The sequence below is a fragment of the Erpetoichthys calabaricus genome, chromosome 9 (assembly GCF_900747795.2).
Source record: "Erpetoichthys calabaricus chromosome 9, fErpCal1.3, whole genome shotgun sequence".
Taxonomy (NCBI): Eukaryota; Metazoa; Chordata; class Cladistia; order Polypteriformes; family Polypteridae; genus Erpetoichthys; species Erpetoichthys calabaricus.
In genome coordinates this window covers 32,177,055-32,203,242 of record NC_041402.2, presented here as the reverse complement: position 1 = coordinate 32,203,242, position 26,188 = coordinate 32,177,055, and the positions used below count along the sequence as shown (strand labels likewise).

Below are 26,188 nucleotides of genomic sequence, written 5' to 3'. Positions count from 1 at the left end.
GATGAGAAAGAAGATTTTTGGAGTGAGTTGGATGAAGTGATGAACAGTGTACCCAAGGGACAGAAAGTGGTGATTGGAGTGGATTTCAATGGACATGTTGGTGAAGGGAACAGAGGGGATGAGGAGGTAAAGGGTAGGTATGGATTCAAGGAGAGGAATGAAGAGTGGAATTTTGTGGTAAGGATGGACATGGCTGTGGTGAATACATATTTTAAGAAGAGGGAGGAACACAGGGTAACATACAAGAGTGGAAGAAGATGCACACAGGTAGATTATATCCTTTGTGGGAGGGTCAGTAGGAAGGAGACTGGAAACTGCAAAGGGGTGGAAGGGGAAAGCGTTCATAGGCAGCATAAGATGGTGGTCTATAGAATGACATTGGATATCAAAAAGAGGCGGAGAGTCAGGACAGAACCAAGGATCAAATAGTGAATTTGAAAAAGAAAGCCTATAAGTTTGAGTTCAGGCAGGATGTAAAACAGGCACTTGGTGGGAGTGAAGAGTTACCATGGGCAACTACAGCAGAAGTTGTAAGGGTGACAGCTAGAAGATTGCTTGGTGTGACATCTGGACTAAGGAAGGAAGATAAGGAAACCTGGTGGTGGAATGGGGAAGTACAGCAGAGTATACAGAGGAAGAGGTTGTCGAAGAAGTGGGATAGTCAGATAGATGCAAAAAGTAGACAGGGGTACAAGGACCTGTACCGATTGGCTAAGCAGAGGGATTGAGCTGGGAAGGATGTGCAGCAAGTTAGGGTGATAAAGGATAAAGATGGAAATGTACTCACAAGTGAAGAAAGTGTGTTGGGCAGATGGAAAGAGTACTTTGAGAGGCCGATGTATGAAGAGAATGAGAGAGAGAGAAAGAGAAGGCTGGATAATGGGATGTGAATCAGAAAGTGCAACAGATTAGCAAAGAGGAGGTGAGGACAGCTATAAAGAGAATGAAGAACAGAAAGGCTGTTGGTAAACATTATATACCCGTGGAAGCATGAAGATGTTTAAGAGAGATGGCAGGGTAGTTTTTAACCAGATTGATAATGCAATCTAGGAAAGTGAGAGGATGCCTGAGGAGTGGAGAAGTGTTCCTAGTTTTAAGAATAAGGGAGATGTATAGAATTGTGTAACTACATAGAGATACAGTATAATTGATGAGCCACAGCATGAAGTTATGGAAAAGAGTAGTAGAATCTAGGTTAACCTCCTTAGCCTTAGACCTGAGCATCACTCGGGCTCTAAAAACAGTGATAAAAGTATTAGTCCCGAGTGTTACTTGGGCAACAGTATAGACATGTCTCACTTAAGACCTGAAGATTACTCAGGTGTAAAGGTTCCAACAGCATTACCTCTGAGTGTCAATCAGGCAATAGTATAGGCATGTTTTGCATATGTGTCATGGCTGAGAATTACTTGGGCAACAGTGCAAACGCATCTTCTCCTCGCCTCATAATGGCATCATGTAAAAAATGCCTCTCATCAGTAGTGTGTTTCAGGTAGTGAAACTGAAAGTGATTCTGGGAATCCAAAAGTGACACTTGCATCACTTGCACATGTGCAGTGTGCTGTTCATATTATAATTCATCATTATTACTATTAGTATCATTATTATTCTTTCTACACTTTTGACTTTGTACTTTTAGTGTTTTCGAAGTTTTATAGTACAAAAATGAGATTTAATAAAAATGTAATTTTTCAAGCCAAAAAATGCAACACTTTGTACATGTTTTTTTAAGAAAAAATGTATCACTAAGGAGGTTAAGAAGGGAGGTGATGATTAGTGAGCAGCAGGATGGCTTCATGCCAGGAAAGAGCACTACAGAATTATAGAGAAGACCAGAAGGAGTTCCACTGTGTCTTTGTGGACTTAAAGAAAGCATATAAGAGGATACCTAGAGAGGAGTGGTAGTATTGTATAAGGAAGTCATGGGTGGCAGAGAAGTATGTAAGAGTGGTACAGGTTATGAGGGAAGTGAGACAGTGGTGAGATATGCAGTAGGAGTGATGGATGCATTCAAAGTAGAGGTGGGATTACATCAGGGATCACATCAGGGATATTTCTTATTTGCAATGGTGATGGACACAGTTGACCGACGAGATTAGACGGGAGTCCCCGTGGACTATGATGTTTGCGGATGACACTGAGTAAGGAGCAAGTCAGTAGGAACAAGACAGAATACATGTGTGTGAATGAGGGGGAGCTAGATGAATGGTGAGGATGCAGGGAATAGAGTTGGCGAAGGTGGATCAGTTTAAATACTTGGGATGAACAGTCCAGAGTAAAGTGAGAAAGGCAAGATTCCATTGGTTTGGAAATATGCAAAGCAGATATCCTGGGTATACTGGAAGAAGGATGCTAGGGATGGAGCTGCCAGGCAGGAAGAAAAGAAGACGACCTCAGAGAAGGTTTATGGATGTGGTGAGAGAAGACATACAGGTTTTGGGTGTAATGCAGCAAGATGCAGGGGACAGGAAGATATGGAAGAAGATGATCCACTGTGGCGACCCCTAACAGGAGCGGCTGTAAGAAGAAGAAGTCTTGAGATAGAAGAACCTAGTTTTCAAGTAGTGTTTACATCATATAAAATAGAAAATTAGAAAAGAGCAGACTGTGGTAAATTGAGTTCTACAGCTGTTTGGTGGTTTAAAAAAATAATCACAGCATTCAAGTCTTCGTGTGGGAAGGCATGGTAGCATGGCAAGAGCACCCACAACCCTAATTGATGCCAGGAGCTGCTGAATGCCACAGCTATGCCACACCCCCATTTTAAAAGGGGAAAGAAATAGAACTGAGTAAAAATAAAAGATGAAGGTTAAAGGGAGAAAGAAACAGAGAAGGCAGGATGTCGAAGGAGCCGTTGTGAACGAGCAGGAGAGAGCAGGCTTGAGGGAGAGAAAGCAGGCAGCTGGGAAAGACAGCCCCTTGAGCGGAGCGAGAGGCTGATGCTTCGGTGATGAAGGAGCCCTGGCTGAGCAACTTGGGGAGCCAGAGCGATGTGCATTAAAAGGAGCGAATTGCTGTAGAAGACCAGGAAGGCAACAGGAATCAAGAAGGTATGGGAGGAGAGCTCTAACGTGAGCACCATGGCCATTGGGGTCTCAAGCCTAGGTCTGGAGAGGGAGCCTTACCATAGTCATGGAACAGCAGGGACCTGGACCTACAGAAGTTCAGCTATATTTGTCAGTAGGGCAACTCCTCGCTGCAAGTCTCATATGGGATAACCAGGGGAGCTGCCAGTGAGAAAGAAGGCACCAGGCTTTTTAATAAAGACAGTTTCCTGCCAGTTGATTTTAACCTTGTTTTAATGGATTTATTTATGTGATCATTTTAACCTCACACAAACACTTTTTATGGATTATTTATTGAACTTGTTTTGTGAATTTTTTTAATAAAAGCACATGCACTTTTCACCATCCCCTTGCTTCACGAGTGTTTGTCCTCATCTGCTCTGCTTATCTTGGTTACAGTACTGATGGTGTCGGGTTCAAGAGGCTGTCATTATGGAAGAGGGAACAAGGAGTCAACCTGCACCGCCACACAGACTTTATCTACTTCCTAAGTTTGCATGAAATAATATGTGTCAAACTTTGAATCTGTGCATGGTGTCCTATGCCTTTGCTCACTTGTTTAAACAAGATTGCTCACATACTGTAATCTCCCACTTTGATCTGCATGTAAGTCTTTCTAAATGTGTTTGTGGAATGTTTAAATTACCTTTTCAAATGCAGGGAGTATTTTGTAATTAAAATTGTAATATTTGAAAAATCTTTTATTGTCATTTTGCCTGAAGTGTATACTGTATGTGCAGTATCTCTTATGGGCTGTTTTTGGCTGATCTGTAAAGACCACTTGTAACACCTCAGACCGACGGTTCCATGCATGATATCCCCACAGGTTAAATAAAGGCTGTGGATTTTTTATCACAAAAACCATTGACACACTGAAATCCAGCTGTGATCACTACCTACAGTATTTAGAGCTTACATGTTCTTCTTCTTTAAGTGTCTCCAGGTATTTCATTTTCTTCTTACAGTATATCCCCTCATAATGCACCTAATGTTCATTGTGAACTCTAAACTGAGGCAGTATAAGTGAGTGGGCAGGTTAAGGACTAACATCCCATCCAGGCTTGGCTCCCACCTTGGGCTTATAACTTCCAGAATAAGCCTACTGTGACCTTCAAGTGCACAACTTGGTTAGAAAATACCCAAGATCATTTCTCTATAATTTGTTGTCAAAGCAATCCTAACTGTAGCGAATGTTCTTGAATTTACTACTACTTTCTTTCTTTTTTATTACTTTCTTTGAATTTACTGCTACATTTCAGAGAACCTTGTTTGGTTTGGCTATGTATAAGCCAAACAGCTTAAGAGGTCACTTCCATTTGCACACGTGCACACTCTGCATGTTGATACTGGCATTTCCACATGGTTAAAAATAATGCTTTAAGGATCTAGTGGTATCTGTGCACCATTTTGTCCTACTTTTTATTTAGTAGATCACTCTGCACTCTAGTTTGATACTTACATTTATTATACTCTATTTATATTTACATGATTACTTTACACTTGCTCTTAGTGTAACATGTCCCTTGTCTGTTGTTAAGTTGTAACATAAGTAATTTCCTTCGGGATTAATAAAGTTTTCTGATTCTGATTGTTTTTTAGTTTCACCATAAATCATGTCATTGCTAGGCCACATACAGTACAGTAGCTGCTAATACTTTGTCTTTTCGATCCCAGGTTTATTTAAACACTTTTATCACATAACATTTTTAAACTTCATTCTTCATTATTTCACTCTGCGGCTCATACACTAATTCATGTCTTTGGTACCTCAAAGACTGGTATTGTAATACTCTACTGGCTTGTATGTCAGCTAAATTTAAAAACAAGTTACAGTTAGTTCAGGATTCTACTGCTAGTTTATTAAATCAGACTAAGGCTACTGCCATACTACTATGTATGTCCTTCAGAAATCACACTCGGTTCACGGATGTGAAGTTTTGAAACTAGGTACTGTATGCACTTCAACATCCAAGGTTTTTGACTTTATTTTTTATTTTTATTACTACAGTTCTGGTTAATATATCAGGCTTTGGTTTCTAGTTTAAAAGAAGTTATGATCCTCTTTTGACTTAGGATCTGAATTAAGTGTTGGGCTCTTATTTCCTAGTTCTTAGTTTCTCTTCTGATTCTGACCTCAGATTGTTTTTTTTACTTCAATTCTTGTTTTATCCATTTTCTGATCCTTTTCTCTCATTTCCTTTCTTGCCTTTCCCTTTCGGGTATGACAAGAATTTAGTAGGAAAATTAAATCAAAGTCTTTAGAGAATAATTCTGAAGGAGTGTCCTTGTCTTAGACACTTTAGTTTTAGCCAAATGGTTATAAAGATTAATAGATTTTTATCCATGCCTGTTTCATGATTACATCTTGGATACCATTTCTTACTCAGACTCCATCCACACTACCACAGTTCCTTTTAAAAATGCAGATATTATTCTCTATTTTCACCTTTCATGCACACTACAACAATGTTTTTACTCTTCACATTGCCATATTCTGCTGAAAATGCAGTCTCAGCATTGTGATGTGGATGGGCAAACATGCAGGCTCTAACTCCACTCTGATTTATTTGTGCTTATTTATGTGGTCCTTCCCAGATTGTATCCTGCTCATTACTACATGTTATCCACTAATTGGTCACTCTTCACATAAGAAAAAAATATTCCAACATAGTGAATAAGGAGGAGTTGCTTTCCATGGTGCTTGTTGTGTTGCTTACCTGTATGAATCAAAATTGAGCTTTGTACTCAATGTTGCATACATGCACAAAAGGCAAATAATTTATGGATAGCAACATAAATTAAATAAGATAAATTCCGTGACCAGCAGCATTACCACCCATTCAAGGATCACCAGTACTGGGTAAGATCTCTATGCATGCCTATAGTGATGGCATAAAACTACATCATATGAATTTTTGGCTGTTTTAGTGTGGATGGAGATGCCTTTGTAAACAATATGTGAACAGAGATCATTTTGTTTAAAAATGAATATGTAGTAAATGAAAATGTAGTAGTTTGGACATAGTGTAAGTCTTTGCCAATTAGTGCAAATAGTGAATAAATCTAATGATTGTAGTTCTTTTCATGCATTGAATGTGCAAAAATAGAACATTTCGCATCAGGAGAAAGATAAAAGGAAATGTCACAAAAGTATATAACAGTTAAAGTAGGTGTAATCAACTGTAATTTGACACGCTGCTGGAGTGTGTGTGACATGCTAGGATGTGCATTAGTTGGTAGCACCCACTGGGTTACTGAAGGGGTTGTCATTCTTTCCTTTTTGACACACATTAGTTTCCCTTCTCCTCTGTCTCTCGCTCTCTATGGCTATCCACTCTGTTCCTGCTGTCCAAAACCATATTTTTATATATAGGGAGATATCTAAAGGGCCACCTTCAAGGCAGTATATGCAACAACTATTTGCAATAGCTCTGTGTCAAGACTTTCTACCTGTATACCACAAGATTTTTTTTATCAAGCTCTTTCTTTAACTAGCAGAATTTGTCACTATAGGAATTATCTGCAGATTTTGAAGCAATATAAAAAATATGCAGATGAAGAAGATAAAAAATTAGACCTTGTCTACTTTCATAAGTGCAGTTAGCAAGTTAAATCTATATTAACAAGCTACATCTCATGAATATTCATATCACATTTACACTACAAACAAAACATCTTAAAAGGAGCTGCTGTAAGTAATAGCAAATCATTAAGGCAGCATATAAACATGTAAATGGTGTGCTTGTGTGTATTATTGATGAAAAGAAAGAACACTCTTTGTAATGAACAAATAGCCAATTTGACTTTAGGATTTGTGAGCAAACTGTACTTATTGTACATATTACAGACTGGAGAATAAAGTGTTAATGTTATTGCAGCATTTAGTACATTTATTAATTTAAGAGTTAATATTATAAAGTTATTTAGCAGCAGTGTAATGCAAATTATGCTGTAACCTGTTCCATGTCAACTTCATATAATGGCATTACTGTTAGAGTAAGAATTACCTCTCACTGCCTTCTAGAAGTGCAAAGTAATATTATCTTAGTGATGATGCAGCTTGTTCTATGTCAACATCATTTAAGGCTTTAGCACTCTAATTGTTAATATTTTGGTTATATATTATGTCTGTCTACTATAAATAAAGTTTGAGGAGTATGGCATAATGTTACCAATGCTGAAATCTGATGATAGTATGGCAGCCTTTACCCTTCTCACTGGAAGGTAAGGTTTAATCCTATAACTTTCCATATTGATGCAGTCTGTACCCTGTCAATTATCAAAATGGACTTAGCACAAAAGGTGTTAATATTATAAAGCAAAAGGGGTTGACACAGGATGGTTTACTACTATTACAATCAAGAACCTCTGTTGTTGTTACAACATATTGTGGCCAAACAGTATTAAAGGCAGTCTGTGACTTCATAAGAAAAGTTTCTATTCTCTTTCATTTGTCAGCTTCAGGCTAAGGTTTTTCATTCATGAACCAAATTCAGTATTGTTACTTTTAAAACAGACTTGGAGCAGGAAAGCATGATGTTCTGAGAATAGTATATAAACCAAAAAGAAACTGCTGTTTGTATACTGCAGAGACACTTCACCAAAGGCTCTGTTTAGAAACCCACTTAAATCACAGAGCAATAAGAAAAACACTTCAGTTGGCAATCTTATTTCTGTACAATTCATAACTTAGTTTGTAAAATTCCACCTATTAGAAAGCCACAATTTCAGTAATGCTTTCTTGTGTGTGGTGAGAGCTACATTTGTGTTTATAATCAACAGATGACACTGTCGAATACCTCGTCCTTTGTTAAATATTACAATCTGTCCATTTTAGTACACAGTATTTTCTCATGTTTCTCATTATGTGTCATGTACATGCACTTGTTCTTATTAATTTATTTTAAAAGGACAGATGAGAATTCAAATGCAAGGATCATTTGTAATGTTTCTTCATTATGTAAGATGTCATATGTAAAATTAGTTTCATACAACTTAATAGTTGTATTGATTGGCATTATGCTACTGTCACACATACACTCATATATACATTTTTCTCGGCCATTACTGCAAACAACACAGGGTAACACAAATAAAATATTTACATTTTTGGAGCAGTATTCCTTTAAAACTATTATTTTATGTTAACAAAAAATCTCTTTTAAATACATTGTGGTTTAGTTTTATGAATTCAAATTCAAAGGTGGAAAAAGTATAAAGAGGCTGAAAGCATTTTATAGCTATGATTCTGGGGGAGAAACATTCCACTTTTCTCTACATGACATCTGGAGTCAAATGGTTACATTTTTGACACTGGAGTTAATCAGTAAGAGTGATTGGGATTGCAATTTAGGTTACTAATTATTCCCTAAGACCATTCACTCATTCCCGATCACTTCTTACCTCCACAGCAACTTCTGCCCACATAGCTGGAATGCAGGGCTATGATTATGTTCACAACCTGCTACTTATACCCTTAAAATCCTTCAATGTTCATTCAGTGTTAATTACTATCTTCCTAAGAAAGATGTGCAAACAGATAGACTGGGCACAATAGGCTATACAGAATTGGTCAACATCTATAAAGCCAATCATATAAAAAACCTCATGTGCTAAATACATTGTGATAAAGGGCCAAAAAAAAACATGGGATGCGCCAGCTTTCAGAGCTTTACACATCTGCCAGTACATTCAAGTTAAAAAAGACTGCATCACTTACAGTTGACATAAAGCTCCCTGGAGATTCATTTAGCAGGGATGAGCAAAGGTAAAACACATTTTTTTAAAATTAATTTCTTAATTTATTTTAATTCCTTGCCTTTTAGACCTTCCTGTGTATTTCTGCATTTAAAATAAACTTTGTCATTACTGAAATATTACAGTTTAAATAGCATTTCTGTTGATGAAAATTAATTCCCAAAAAATTTCAGAAGTAACATAATGGAATATAACAATGAGAAATGCTACATTTCCTTTTCTACATTTGCTTATTCCAATAGAGTGTTCACAAGGCATCTGGAGCCGAATCAAGCAACATCCAGCACAAGGCAAGAACCAAGTCTGGATGGGGAGAAAATGATGTTAAAGACAAACCTAAAAATTCCAAAAACAAATAAAACCAGGATCAGTTAAGTGGAAAAAAGATACTCCGGAGACATGATGACGAGGTGAAGAGGCTAAATATGCGCAATATTCCTCCTAAATAGTGATGCATGCCTCAGAACTGATTTTAATATTGTACACATTTCTTGATCATTCATACTCATCCCTAATATATATTGTATACAAAATAACAATAAATCTGTTTTTAATAATAAAGAAAGGTTAATTAAAAACATATATACTGTATCTTAATATAGAAATGCTTTGGAATTTAATGGAATCATAATGACTTTACAATTGCCTCCTATCTTTGCAGCTTTCTGATGCAACATGAATATGCTGTGTTCAACATGAATATGCTGTGTGAATATATGAACAGGGCAGGGAATACAGTGTGGTGGTTATGGCTTTGGACTTCAAATCTTGAGATTGTGGGTTCAAATCATGCTATTGGCACTATGTGACAAAGAGCAAGTCACTTCTCCTGCCTGTTCTCCAATGCAACCAACTGAATCTCAGATGTTGTAAGTTGCCTTGGATAAAGATGTCAGCCTAATAATTACTTACTTGAATACAGAGGTAGGTACTAACGAGTTACATTTACTCCGTTACATTTCCTTATGTAACTTTAAAAAAAAAAAATGTACTTCTAAGAGTAGTTTTACTGCACCATACTTTTTACTTTTACTTGAGTACATTTGTGATGAAGAAACGCTACTCTTACTCTGCTACATTGGGCAACACTCGTTACTTTTTTTCCATTATATACGCTATATTTTTGCCTGAGAGAAACCGCCAGTGGATCTACTGCATGACTGTTTCACCAATCAGACGTAGCAACAATAATCACATGGCTCCGTTTCACAAATCAGACATAGCCATGCAGTCACATGACCACACACAAACTGTGGCGGCATAGTGGCACAAACTCCTCACAGACAGCGGACAGGGAAAGAAAGAATACATGAAAAATGAGAGCCAACTCCTGCTGAAGCTTGACTATCACTTCACTGAGTGAAGAACAAGCACGTTTTAACCAAACATGCACAGACACAGACAGTCAAGGTAAAGTGAGACTTCTTGTATGTGCACAAGCTGCCTTGTTCTAATGTTATTTTCAATCAGCTATGCTATTTGGAGGGCAAGTGAATATACAGTATTATACTGTCAGTGTTTTTATATCTTGCCTGAAGAAGGGGCCTGAGTTTCCTCGAAAGCTTGCATATTGTAATCTTTTTACTTAGCCAATAAAAAACAGGGTCATGAATAGCACAGGGCTTCCACAGGGAACTGTAGTGGGTTTACCCTGTACATTTCCGACTTTAGATATAATATTGAATCATGCCATCTGCAGACATATTTAGATGACACATCCAAAGCTGGGTGTACCAGTGCTGGGCAGGAGAATGAATGCAGGGCCCTAGTAAAGGACTTTGTTAAATGGTGCAGACTGAACCACATGCAGACCAACAGCAGTAAGACAAAGTTAAAAATCTCAAATTTCAGGAGGGTCAAGTCCACAATGGCCCTGGTTCTCATTGTTTGTAAAGATGTGCAGGTGGTGAGGATACATAAGTACTTCAGGGTGCACCTGAACAACAGGCCCGACTGGAGTACCAACACAGAGGCTGTATACAAGAATGGTTAAGAGTTTCATGTTCAGTAACAGACTGAGACAACTGCTGTGCTCAAAAGAGCGCTGTGTAGGGTCATTTCTGCCAGCTGAGGTGGTCTTGCTCCCTGTGTGCTGAATGGTACTGAGCTGTTCTAGCAGACATCTTAACAAACAATGTCACTATATGTACTATACTGTGCCAATGACTGATATCCTGTACTGTGAAATTGTAACTGTCCTCACAGGTGGTAGTGCTGCTGCTTTGCAGTGAGGAGACTGTGGAAGGTTGTGGGTTCGCTTCCCGGTTCCTCCCTGTGTGGATAGTGCTTTGAGTACTAAGAAAAGTGCTATATAAATGTAATGAATTATTATTATTAACTGATAAGTATGTGCAATTCTAATCACTTTATACATAGTAAATATCTACCCTTTGTTAATTTACTTGTAGACCATTTTGTTATATGTGTAGTTTTTAGCTTGTCAGCATACTTAAAATTATGATAATTTATGTTATGTATATATTTTTGCCTTTTTATGCTTGCTGCTGTAAACCTGGATTTTGTAAAACAGGATTTTGTAATCCTGTAATCTTGGCACACTTACTGTGCTGTTACAGTATATCTGAAATATTCATTACTGATAGCAGTCATCTGATCTCAGAGTGGAGTGACCACAATGGATGGTTTAGGCACTTATGGAGTGAAGCTCACACAAACACATTAACAATCTGATTGCAAAGTACACAGTTTTAAACGTCTATTTGAAAAAATGCACATCATAACATAAATTAGTCATTCTGCCTGACTCCTCTAATGAGTCCTCATCTTTTATGTACTCTCATATAATGAAATCTAATTTGATTTCAAGATTTTGCTCAAGCCATACCTTTCTGGACTGTCATATTGGGTGTCAAACTAATAAAATATTTAAAAAGCATACAATTTAGCTAATAAGTGTAGTGGCTTTTGGCCAAAGCAATTTCAGAAATTTAAATGGAGAGAAGCACTTTTTCTTCATTATTCACGAAGCAGACTTTTGGGAAGTGATTTATAAAAAGAAAACAAAAAAACGAATACACATATTTACTGATTCAGGAAATTTCAACAAATTTCATTTCATTAGAATCTAAAAAAAATAAAACTTACATTTTTGATTGTGAGTTTTCAACCCTGTGACATTTTGACAATTAACATTGCAGGGTAAAATATCCCAGTCTTTGGTTCTGCGCTTGTACTTGCATTTCACTTTAAGTTTCATTTGCTATATGTTATAAATTCACCAATGTTCTTTATTGAGATTGTACTCTCACTCTGTCAGGTCGGGCAGCATACTGTGGCAGTAGTACAAACATGGACTTGTGTACAAAATTTTAGAAGAAATTATAAATGCAAAGGAAATGTTGGGTTATATTGTGAAAAAGTTGACTTTAAATTTAAATGTGTTATGCTCAGATTGTATAATGTACTAGTGAGCCCATATATGGAGTACTGATTTCAATTCTGGTCACCATGCTATTAAAAAGACATAGTGTGTAAGTAAAAGGTGTGCAGAAAAGAGGAACCAAAAGGATCCCAGGACTGAAGTCCTGTCCTGTTGTTTAAAGCTCACAGAAATAAAAGAGAAAATGATGTTGTGGGGATCTAAATAAATAAGTAAATAAATAAATAAATTCTCAAAGACACCAATGAGGCTTCAGTGCATGGAGGAATGATAGTGGCTGTCTGGGTTCAAATCTAATACCTGATTGTTGCCCATGTGGAGTCTGTTTGCTGTGCAGGTTCTCTTCTGGTTACCTTGGTTTTCCTTCCAAAACCCTTAAACTGTGCAAATTAGAATAATTGTCAATTCCAAATTAGACATTGGAATGGTGAGTGTGGAAGGGCCCTGTAGTGACTTCCTATGCAGGTTTGCCTACCAAATTGTTCACAGCCCAATGTCAGGACATCTAATTTAACCCTGAATTAGATTAAGGGTTTGAGATGGTATGTATGTATTTTTAGAGTGAACTCGAAAATATTATTGTAAGTAAGTAAGTAAGTAAGTAAGTAAGTAAGTAAGTAGGTGAACTTTATTGTCATTCATACCATACAACAGTACAACAACAGATGCATAACTGAACGAAATTGCATTTCTCCAGGCTCAATATGCAGACATAAAAGACAGGTGCATAAAAGATAAGTGCGCGCAAGACAACATACAGACATTACAAACATTTCACTTCTTCCACAGAAAGTAGGTAAGCCAGCATAAGACAGCACAGTGCAAACAATAAATACAAAAGATATATATAAATGTAAGCCAGTCACTGAGTGAAATATAATATGAAAGAAAATATTGCACATCGTTTTACAGTGATTGTGATATTGTACTATATGGATACAATATTTATACATAATACATACAATATAGACAATGTAGTTAAATTAGTTAAAATAGTTAAATATAGACAATTGCAGTTAAATATTGAATTCCATTCTCAAGGACAGCTCTGTAAATTAAGCAGAAGTGTCAATGACAGATTGGCCATCTAGCTCAGTGAAGAGGATTATTTGTACTCTGTTTTGTGTGTTGTATTTACCCCATTTTCTGACACCCATTACACACCCATCCTACCTGGAAAGGGGTCTCTCTCAGAATTGCCCTTCCCAGGATTTTTTCCATTTTTTTTCCTACAAGTTTTTCAGAGTTTTTTTTCTTGCCTTCTTAGAGAGTCGAGGCTGGGGGCTTTCAAAAAACAGGACCTGTTAAAGCCCATTGAGGCATTCCTTGTGTGATTTTGGGCTATACAAGAAATAAATTGTTGCTGTAGTTAAGACCAAATCCATACAGTATGTCTTTACAATAGTCAGCAGAACTTCACTCTGTAAGAAATTACTGAGTCATGGAGTAGAAGCTTTGACTGCTTTAAATGGTAATTGGATAAAATACTGGGATAGCTTAAGTCGATGGCACATTACGAGACTTCTAATTGTTGGGTATGTCAAACTTACCGACTGTTTTTGCTGATCTGTCACTGGACCATATTAATTTACACGACTGAAAATCACTGGGTATGTAAAATTTAGCAACTACATGCCAACCTTCCTGCACAGTTGCGCTTGCCCCTTTATCTGACAGCCAGTAAATAGTGAGCTGCCTGACGGAGCCAGTTCTGTATGAAGTGTTAACGGGTACAGCAGGTTCAGTCACAATCTCTGCCTTTTTTTTTCTTTTTTCCGTTCTGCCATGGTATTTAGATAGATAGATAGATAGATAGATACTTTATTAATCCCAATCACTTAAAACACGAGACATCAGACAGATGAGCTTCTCTTCTGTTTTTGAACCTGCCTTCTTTATTCCTCGCAAATTCATTATATCTCATTAAATCTGTTTGATTTTTTCAGAGTGAGTCATTGACTAGTTGGAATGAATTGTTGGGTATGTGACACTAGGTGACTGGCCTTCATGAGAGTGTGCCAACTGCCTCTGACTAAGATTATGTAAATGAAGGCTATGCCTGAAAATCACTGGAAAAATGGTCTAAATAAACAGCCTTTAGTTTTGTGCTACATCTCTATTAACTTTAATGTATTTTAGCAGGTTAGGCAAAATTCACAAACCTTTCAGCGATTTCCACAAACTCCAGGTGAAGCGAATTCAGTGGAGTTCATTCATTATACATAAATTACCAAAAAAAAAAGATTTTTCAATTGCAAATCAACATAATCAAGGAGATTGTGTGGGCTACATGTTCAAGGGAGGTGGAGGTGGTGTACCACAGGCTGAGAACCCCTGAAATAAGCTGATGCCTGTCCATTTTATTTTCTCAATTGGCACAACTACAGCATACACAGAAAGCAGGCGCATAAGATATCAGCCCTTTAAGAAATTAACTTTTTGTTTTATTTTGATTAAACAGGCAAATACAGATGAGCAGCTGCAGCCATCAAGATGCTTGTGAAGCTTAAATCAGGTAATGCATATTAAGTTCTGGTTGACCATATGGTTAGTTTGGCCCTAGGTTCATGGATGACTTAAAATTAGTGCATTGTGGGTATGTGCATGAATGTGCTTGGAAATGAACAGGTTGCCAGAGTAGAACTCCTGCATCCCTATACAGGAAATGAATTAGTTTTGAAAACAGATGGATAGCTGGATACATGAAAAACACACACAGCATATAATATACAAAATGCAATACATAATATACATCATGCAGAACAAAAATACAACACGAATGACACACACAAACAGGATTAAAAAATGCATTTTGGTTTCTAATGCCTCCTTTGGTATACTCTCAATGTTTTAAGTGCAAGATGCTGATTATCTTTAACTATAGGAACTCACAGTAGACAATTGACCAATGCACAACTTTTGATAGTCGGAAGTAGCCCACAAACTCTAGGAGTACAAAAGAAGATCGAGGTACTGTATGATTGTCAAGAGTCCAGAGTCACTTACTGTATCTTTCCCATGTTACTAACCTGGATGTAGCACCTTTTGCACATTCATCATTCCTTTCCAAGTTTTGAAACTAGTATTAAAATTATTAGGCCATATCTGTTTATTACAATCCAATCAAGCAATCTTTATTGTTTATAGCACTTTAACTGAAAGCAACACCACAAACCAATTTCTAAGGCCCGCAGGAATGGATTTCAATGCAGTAAGATAATAAAGATAAATGTTAAGACAATACAAATAGGTAATACATCACAAGGACATAATCAAACAGGCCTAAAATAACCTTACAAAGAGGGAGAAAAATATTTGTAGGCAAACTGAGCCAATAAAGAGCACCATAGGAATGGGTATGAAAGTAAAAGAAATGCAGGCCAATTTAAATGCAAGAGAGATAGCTTTAAGTTTTAAGCTTTAAGTTTTAAGCTTTAAGTACTCTCATGGCCATTCCTAGGCAATCAGCTAGGTGGCCTTCTGTGCTTCGGGACAATCCCACTTGACTACTCTTTCCACCATTCAGACACAGTGAAGCCTGATGGGCAAACTTCAAGATAAGTGATATGTCGCCAGCATTATCAGTTGGACTGAGCAAGGCTCTGTCTGACATGCTCGCTAATTGCATCCTTTGTGGCATTAATTGAAACAATGGCCTGCCAGAGACAAAGCAGGAAGCCATTAGCTCAAAAGATGCCATGTTCTAATATCTCATTTTCCCAGTTGCATTCTAACATTTTATGAGGGTTTTGACCTACAATGTAAAAAAGCAAAGTGGCTACTTTCACAAGCCGCCAGTTGTGGAATAAAAGAAACCACAAAGAAATCATAATAGTTTCAAACATAGGTTGGCAAAAATCAGCATTTTTCGTCTTCTATAAATCTTTGTTTTTCTTGATGTGATTGCACAATTACAACATTGATATTTGGGAGATGTAGGGGGTAACTGGGAAGAAAGAGATTATAAGAGTTTTGAAGCTGTTGGATGACTTAGTCTGAGGCTCATTCGTTTTATTAAAGGATTTTTAAATATCTATGTGGATTATACTAGGTTGATCACTTCAAAGTTGCAGGTAGACTAAAGTGGAAGATTTACAAGATCAGGAGACACGTCAGTGGATGCCTGCAATAGTCTAGTAAAATCAGAGCTCAAAAGAGATGCATTATTAAAAGCAGAGCTGTGAAGAGATGCTGGTACTGTAAAAGATGCACAACATTTTCTGAGGTACCAGAGGATGAATAAGAGGATACTCTTAAACTATTACATACTGCATACCATACTGTAGGTATTTATGAGTACTGTACATGTATAGGGAAATTACTATGGGGAGACATAATTGCAACAGAGTTAAAGTGATGATTATCCATTCAATCATGCTGGAACAAACCCAAAAGAACAGGGCTATGGGGAAAAACTAGCAAGGTCATGTCCGATACTGCCAGCCTAAAAGAAGATCTCTGACACACAACTGGTTCTGCTTACCTGTCTGGTCGATACCATTCCTACCTTTATTACCCTTTTAAAAGAACCATTATAGTAACCACCAACTGTATGATATCCAGTAGAAAGATGAATCCTTGCTACCACAATCTACTGCAAAAGTTAACATCCCAGTGACCTACAGCAAATACCATTCAACAAACCAGGTAACAGTCTACAGTATACTTGGGACTCCAACCATCCTCTGTTTATTCTTTTACAGTGGTTTTGCATATTTTTTGGAATCCCTGAATAGGACCTGACCACTTCTGAAGTGATGTCTTTCTGTCTGTGGATCAGGAAGAGAGTCTGTAGATGTGATAACTCAAAAATGAATCACTCAGTCGAAATGAAACCTCACGCAATTATTAGCAAAAATGTGCAAGCCTATTGATGATCCTAATATCTAGTAGATTTAACAGTTCTTGTACATTCCGTGTACATTTTTTAAATTCCCAAAACCTTTTCCACTAGAAGAATGTTACCAAAGGCAGACCTGGGTCATACTGTTATGTAAACTGCACTTCATTCTCTGTTCTTTTCTATTTTTCAACATGCTTTTTTAATGTTAATATCAATCAATCATTATTTCCTTTTTAAATTGCAATTAAATGACATTGGGGGGAACAGTTGTTAGTACATCTTACTAACATTCTAGGACCCAGGGTTTGAATCCAAGCCTAGTCACTATCTACAGTATGTCAAGTTTGCATGTTCTCCCTGTGTCCACAGGCAGTTATTCTCAGCTGCTTCAGATTCCTCCAATAATGAAATGTGACCTGTCCAGTGTTGACTCCTTCCTGTGCCCTATGGAGCCAGTATAGATTCCAGACTCCACAACTCAAATTTGATTTCAGATACTGTATGATCTGCTATTTCTCAAATCTCTGGGTGTAAAAAAGGTTAAAAAACAAAACAAAACAAAAGTATTTATTCACATATACATGTGAGAATCAAAAAGTAAAGGCAAGTTACACTTTAATACTGGTAACTGTGAGCAGATGAATATAATGGCGATATCACGTGTCCACATCGTACTCCTGCAGCTTTTTGTGTTTTTTCACTAACTAGCTTTTCGGATACTCACGAATCCAGGTCTGTACTGCTTCTTTACCTCTTCATCATCATGATCTGTCGGTCTTCTTTGATGAAAACATTCACCATGTCGATGTGGGCTTGTATGCGTGATATTGATGGTTCACCAGATAGACCTTTTCAGTTTCACTTGTTCTTCCTGCTTTACACCGTTCTATTGTGAAAGCTAGGGGGTGCCAATGAGCCCAAAACCCCAAACGTACTAAACAATCCCAGATTCAAATAAAGGGGAAGGTTATTACACAAATACATTTTTACAGAACAGTTAAACAAGTGTCTCTTCTTCTTTCTCTTTCTGCACTGCTGCTCCCCCATACACTCCAGCAGGGTTGCACTACCGGATTACAATTCCTGGCTTTCCCTGCTGTTGTCTTATAGGTTATCAAGACCAAGCGATGCTGCCACCTAGTGTATGGGTAGAGACAATAACCTAGATATATTGCTCTTCCCAGTCTTTCCATATTATTGGTGTCCATGCCAGGTAAGGTTCCCAAGTCAACTCCATCTGGGACGGCAGTCCTCAAGTGTTGTCCCTCACACTACCCATTGATAAACTTTTTCATTGAGTCATGCTGTTTTCACTTCTGCACTGAGCCAACATAGCTCTGTGAACTTCAGCAGGTTTTCTTTCCACTGCCCAAAGAAATCTCACTATGACTAGTTGCTCAACAATGGTGCAGTCCAGCAGCAGAGCATCCATGTTCATTTGACATTGGCTTCACCTAGACTTATGGGTGAGTGCTGCACTGTACGTGTTCGAACTACCCAGAAGCCATTGTGAATGTGTTGCATTGCATCAACTTCTGTCCATTGTGGTTACCGTGTAATTTTGAAATTGCCTTTACCTTTTGACTTATTCTCATTAAATAAGATATGTACTGCAATTTGAATGAATAGGGACTGAGAAGCTATAAGCTTAATGGCTTGGTTTTGTCAGAATTGTCCTTAGGTTCTTATGATGGCAACCAGGTCAACCAAAAAAAAAAAAGTAATGAGATTTTTATTCTTTATATAACAATAAAGCTGAGAGCTGTAACACTGACATTTTTTTATAAGAATGTGTAAAAACTCAACTTATTATCTCACATTGCATATAAAACTGGTGCACAGCATTAGTTAAGTGATGACATTCAAGTTTTTATTTTTTGGCTGACCAGGCATAATCTGTATGTCACACTAAAGCATAAGGTGTTAAATTAGATTTAAACGGGCAAAGTATCATTAATTACCCAGACAGCAGACTTTTAAAATGTGTGAAAGATGATATTCAGACATTTGGATAAAGTTGCATGCTGTGTTGATGCTAAGTACAACACAAAAAGAAGTGTTCAGTTTACACGTGAATACATATATTCAATAAAAACTTGGTATAGCACCACAAAAGTAAAGGAAAAATTCTTTCCTTCAGAACAATGAAAAATTATGAGTTTAGGTTTTTGTAATAACTGTTGGAGCATTAAGGAGCAAAACCATGGGAACAAATACTGTTATAAGCTGCATTAATGCAACTAAGTAAGCTGCCACAAACATTACCAGAGGTAAACCATAAGTGGAGGAATCCCATACGATATACAGTATTCATTTAGAAATATGACTAGGAGGTGACCCAGCACTCTTGAAAAGATAGTCAGGGTCCATTAGGGATACTTTGACTCCTGTGACTGCCAGTGAATATATTCAGACCCCCACACCTCAGACACAATTGTACTCACAACTGTCCCAGGTTCAAAGGATTGTTTTATTTTCTTTTGCACCTTACATTAAAGGGCTCTTCTCTGCCCCTCTTTCTTTCTTTTCTTCTGTTTTATGTTCTCTAACCCTACCAGGCAAGATTAGTCATTCTCCTCTCCTAATCCCTAATTGTGTAGGCAAGGCAAAAGGCTGTATTTGAGCCCAGATTAGGGAGTACTTGTAGCATATCAGCAGCCAAGCTAGGAAACACTTCTGAGTCAGGTAAGTCTGCCCACATCATCTCCTTCTAGTGACACTTAAGCATCCCAACAGGACTGCCCAGCAGAAATGCATCTCTAAATGGGAACCATACAAAAGGGATGCTGCCACTCAGCATATTGGGGGAACACATGGCCCCGGGAGGCAATCTTCCTCTCTCCTTCCATTAGAATGACCCCCTGACTAGGTAAGGGTACTCAACGCTTTTCAGATGGGATGCCAGTCCAAACCTACCTTCTATGACACTCCCTATAACTCTTCAGGATATTGACTGATGGATGAAATTGCTTCCTGATTTATCAAACAGGCCTAAAAGTGTTCCTAGTGCACAGCAGCATAATTTAGAATGCGCTCACGGCTAATTTTACATCATGCAGACAGACACCATCTGGTAAACAATAACTCTTGACAATAATCACCTTGACCTGCCAATGTGATCAGTCATTTATTTTCTGTTTAAGTCTGTTTTATTCATTAGCATTCACAATGAGACAACCCCTATTTTGGCAAAATTCAAAGTAACATAAGATCTAGCCCTGGGGCATCATTTATAAAGTTTGCGCATGCACAAAAACTTCCCAAACAAACACCAGGATTGATAAATGAAAACTTGATGGAGGAACTTGTGTATATTTACAGCCATTCTGACCCAACCATACACAAAATTTTGAATAAACTGGGAAATGCAAATAAATGATGACTCACATGTGTAATAATTCATTTCACTGCTGTCATTATAATGGACATTGATGTGACAAACATATTACATCTCAGAAATACTGCACTCATATTGTAATAAGGACACCTAGAAAGAATGAAGCTGCTTTTGTTAACTGTAAGCAGTGACATTCCATTAATGCACAAGTTATCCAAGATGTGACTGGAAAACCTTGTGTTTCTGTGGCCTGAATCAGCCTGTGATTCATTTATTTTGAGGCAAAGTAGCTTTGAAAGATGTGACAGTGCTGTACATGATGGCTGGCTTGTTGGTAAGGTAACCAGTTGAACCCTCAGTATTTCTTGTGGCCTGAATAATTCATTGTAACAGAAATCATTACATGTACGAGATGATAGTGGCTACTCACTCAGACGATGGAGCCTTACACATTTCCCGGATCCCCAGAGCACAAAGAGGAGCTATGATGTTGTGCATGATCTTGCATTCTCTGTTGTGGAGCACAGTCACATACTATTGAATGCTGGTGGCAGTGTCTCAGTGTGTCAAGAATGGGGAGCTGCTCTTTTAGCCAATGAAGTTCTGCACCATCATGACTGCATATGTATAAGATATGTAAGGTTGATTAGCATTCTCCATATATGAATGTTTCAGGGTGGCTTTCAAATCACATTCATTTACGCATATTTACAAGTTATTGTGACTTATAAATGATACATTGTGTGCACATATTTTCACGTTCAGGTCTACACAAAATTTTATAAACGAGGCACCAGGACAGAAATATTAGTCATATTCAGTCATATATGAAATTAAATGACTGCTTTACAGCAGCATCGGTATTCTGAATTCAACAGCAAAAATTAAGAGGCATTCTGAAAAACAGAAGCAACTAATAATTAATATGAGAGAGATGAGCTAACAGTGTCCAAAGGGCAGTGTGTTTGAAAGAGTGGTGGAGTGGCGGCTCTGAGGTTAGGGATCTGCACTGGCAATTGGAAGGTTGCCGGTTTGAATCCCGTAAATGCCAATAGGGACTCTGCTCTGTTGGGCCACTGAACAAGGCCCTTAACCTGCAATTGATGAGCGCTTTGAGTAGTGAGAAAAGTGCTACATAAATGTAAAGAATTATTAAAAGAATTAAAGATATTACTTTGGCATTTCCGGAAGTAGTCTCTTGATGGTAGACATTTTGCTTCTGATTCAGCTCCTTGTTAGTATTTCTTTTCATTGGGCTTCCATCTATCCATCCACCTATTTTCTGCATTCACTTATTCCATTTTTGAGCCATCAGGGCCAGATAATAATTTTAAAACAATCCTAAAGGTTTATTTTAAGTGCAAGAAAACTTTGCCCATGCTGAGGGGACAAGAGGTAACTATAAAACAAGTAGAACAGATGGAAAGTGATCAGCCCTGTAGTTGTGCTTTAATGTGTTGTCACTGCTTGTTAAGTTTTCACATCATCATTTAACAGTAATATAACACGAACAAATGAACATTACCAAGCTAAATTTGTGGTTGTCATGTTTCACTGAGTAATCGCAAAAGGGAACAAGCCTTTTATCTAACAATAGAAATTTTCTCTGTACTGTTAAATTTGTGTGAAAATATGCCAACCTGACAACATTGAAGAAAAGTGTAGCTGAGATATTTGAGTTTAAAGAAGTTGGGTTCTTAGAAAAAACTAATTCAAAATGGAATAGAATACCTCTAGCATTAGGATCCAGCATATACAGAGGCACAAGCTACAACATTCAATTTGCACTGCTGATTATTTCATTTGAAGTCACTCTATTATTCTATTTAGTCATCCTAACCTTCCTGTCAATACAGGACCCACACAGCATACAGGAAAGACTGGCATCAGCCGCCCACGTCCCATCACTCTATCAGAGTCTAATGACACATTGGCGTAATAAAGAATGTGACGTGCTTTGTTAACCTCAAGTCAAGTTTAATTCTTTGGCACCTAATGAACAGTACACATGAACTACCATGAAGGATAATATAAAGAATTGAAGAAAGAGCATAGATAAACAAGGGAATAAGTTGACAGAGTAAATATAAACAAATCATATGAATATACAACATACATTCATCAGTCTTTAGAACCCAGTGTGTCCAATACTCTATCTAAGGGAAGTGGAGCCTATCTCAGTAGCACCTGACAAAAGTCACACATTAAAACTGAATAAGAAGATAAGAAACCATTCAAGTGCAGGGCATAGCTACTCATTCACCGAACTCTGTCTAATTCAGGCGACTAAACACAAAATGTGTACATTTTTGGAATATGGCAGGAAATAACAAATGAATTAACGCTAAAAATGTCGATCGGTTGCACAGCAAATTGGTTAAATGCGTATCAATAGACTAAGCTGAAACAGTTGGTGGTGACCATGTGGAAGATGAAAACATCAACTTACAATATCATGAAAAATATCTACAACTGTTAACACCATCCAGTCTTCCACCGCACTAATTACTGTAGAAAGAAGAATGTATCCAATAAAGGTAAAGTAGTACATCTTCAGGGGATAACAGACAACAAAGGAGATCTTGATATTCCATTCGTATTAAAACGTTAACAGTTTCCCGTTAGAATAGCTTTTGCCAAGACAATTAACAGATCTCAGAGCCAAACATTTGAAAAAGTCGTTTTATTTAATAGAGAGAAAGAAACGAAATTCAATCACAGGCAGTTAAACGTTGCATTGTCATGATGAAAGTCCAAACACAGAATCAAAATTCAATGCAATATTGACAAAAATTTTATTCAAAAAATTGTTTTTACTGAAGATTTACAGTAAAAGTGTAAGTTTAAAAAGTTTTTGTGTGTTAATTTCAAAGCCAAACAGAACAAAATCGTATTATGCAAAGAATACCTCTAACGCAACATGAGACATAATTTACTTTCAAATTATTACGTTTTACAATTTTTAATATGGTTAATTACTCGCCATAATGTAAAATAGTTAGCTCTATTATGCACATGTAACAATTCCCATAAAAATAACAATCTGTTTAAATTGTACATCCACATTCCCATATGCATAGCGCAGGCCTGGGGGTTGGCGAGCAAAGCCCCCCCTAGTCTATGATATTTAAAAGTGCACAAATTAATTTACAATCATGATCTAAAGTAAGTAAGTATACCCTAATATCCCAGGAAATGGTAACCAATCATCTAGCACTTTGTTATAATGTTAGGGCAACCTAACCTTTGGCAAAACACCACAGAATTTAAATTGTCCATTTTTATGCTCTACAAACAAACCAATATGCTGGCACAGCTACATGTGAAAAAGTATACCCATACCATTTGCATTATAGTTAAAAAGGTAATTTGATCTGCTAACTGAAAATACATGATATTACGATGTACAATATTATGATTTAGCTAATACCTTTTTTTCTAAGGCAACTTACAACATTTGAGATACAACTGGCTACATTTCTTTTTCCCCAGTCGGAGCTCAGACAGGTGAAGTGACTTTCTTATGGTCACTCAGTGTAATGATTTGTCATAGGTCTCGACCTTCTTGTTGCGTTTTAGTGTTGTGTTTTTCCTTTTCCTTTGAACTGTTCCAATTTTGGTTAATTTCTGTTAATTATTTTGTGATTGTTAAAAGCCTTTCAGTTTCTTTTGTTAGTTTCATTTGCTCCTTTTCTTGGAGCTAACACAGTTAATTATAGTATTTGTTAAGTGTTAAGCTGTGAGCCAAGACTGCAGATATGTTAACTTCCCTCAGGTATTCTCACTAGACTATTAAGTAATACTGGCTGAGGGTTTGCAAGAAATGCCTGGAATCATTGTTCATGATGCAATGGCGTTTTTCTACATTTTCTTAGTGCAAAACCACTACTGATAGGAACACTGTGCTGTAAAAATGGTGCAGTCCTTCGAATGAGACATAAACTAAAGTGGTCCTAAGAGAATCCTGGGCATCTTTCAAAAACAAATGGGTGTTTCCCGATGTCCCAGCTAAATTGTTCACCATGCCTGACCATTCTGGCACCATAAGCATCCTCTGCCTCTGATAGGCTGTCTCAACCCTTCATGCCAAATAGCTAATGTGTGGTTAATGTACTGGCACAAAAATGACTGCCATTGGATCTTCCAAATGGATGTTACATATTGGTGGTAAATGACTCCACACTGTCTATGTAAAGAGCTTTGAATAGTTTCAAGCCAGTTGCTAGTCTTACCAGAAATGGACATCCATAGAAATTCCCCCTAAAGATCAGAATGCGATGCACTGAGAAATCACAAACAACCCAAAGTTTACATCTACGTTTTTTAGGCTTTTCTTTCAACACGGTTTGTGACTCCATCATCAAAAAATGCTCAATGAATATACCTCTAATGGAGAGGTAAACAAGAAAGAGCTACTTCTTTCCAACAAAAGCAAATGGTGGGACATCTTAGGTTTACAAAATTGCATCTGAATGAACCACAACATTTTTAGAACAAATTCCCTCTGAACAAACATTTTGTCACTGGTGACGAATCATTCGGTGTGACACTCTCTCTTTCTCTCTCTATTTCTTTATTCATCCTAGAACAGATGACAGAGATGAAACCTAAACCCAAGACAATTAGAATCAGAGCTCCTGGATTTATTGCATTGGTAGAGAAAATCTCCATCAGCCAGCAGCAGATTTGTCCACTTAGCTTATGAGGCGACTTTCCTGCGTAACAGCTCTTGATCTCTTCCTGGCTCTGTGGGCCATTGTAGACAGTAAAGAAAAGAATGAAGGTTTGCAACGGCAAAGCAAAGTCAGTGGGGTTTGCTTATCAGTAATGCCCAATATAAAGCCCCATATGGGCAGTTTCTAGAGCATCAGATGTCAAGAGACATCAGTCTATGTTAGATTAATGGAAGGAGCAGAGCTTTGGCAATGGAATGCCACAACAGGTATCTTGTTTCTTTAGCTACCCTGAGACACTGTATCTGGCTAAACTATACCTACTTGCACAAGGTATGTGTTTTTAGATATCTAATTCTGATTTTATGAATATATTGTGGACACTAGAATTTAAATAAAGTCAACCCTGTGAAGCAAATGAAAAAAATGTTCATCCCGCTCTTCATCTTGCATATTGGCACAGGGTACCTGTTATACAGCCTAAAAGGGCAAAAGAGTATGCACAACAATACTATAGGCATAAGCAGGTTTTTTATTTTTGCCACACACACTTAGACAGAAGTGGACAGAGTACACCGACAATACTAAATATTCAAACATTTAACTGTCCTGGACCAAACCAATAGCACCTCTGTGCATTGTAGTTGCTGACCACATGCTGCTCTCCCACAACACTCCAGATGTCTCTATTTTGCCTCTAACTTCAATACATTAATCTTACATTCTCTGTGGCTGTGAGTTGGGGTCTGTTTTATCTATTCTGAACTTAATGAGAAGTGAAAGTGGGCAGCCATTTATTTAATGTGTTGCTGCCACCTGCTGGCCCCAGTTTTCACAGAGCTGCCAGCTGTCCTATTTACTTAACAGGGACAGACACTCACTTTTGTGCCTCTACAGTCCAAGGACATTAATCAGCAATAATGGGGTTATACTCTCCTACTGCCCAGACTTTCTGTATTAATGTATGTTAGTGTATATATATGAATTATGCAATCTTTTAAAATGTCTGCATGCATGCACATTCTAACTTACTGCGCATTAGTAGAATCCACACTGAACTCTTCAGAATATAGCCTAGCGAGCCTGGACATAAGATACATAAACAGAAGAACA

At 37.5% G+C, this 26,188-nt stretch overlaps 1 protein-coding gene across 4 annotated transcripts in view; it reads right to left on the bottom strand.

Annotated features, from left to right (window-relative positions):
- kcnt1a (potassium sodium-activated channel subfamily T member 1a) overlaps window positions 1-26,188 on the bottom strand; it is a 225,710-nt gene that overhangs the window by 152,513 nt on the left and 47,009 nt on the right. For all 4 annotated transcript variants that reach the window (XM_051931758.1, XM_051931760.1, XM_051931759.1 and 1 more), the window contains exon 2: window positions 26,108-26,158. In XM_051931758.1, the coding sequence (XP_051787718.1) occupies window positions 26,108-26,158 (51 nt within the window). The remainder of the gene's footprint in view (window positions 1-26,107; window positions 26,159-26,188) is intronic.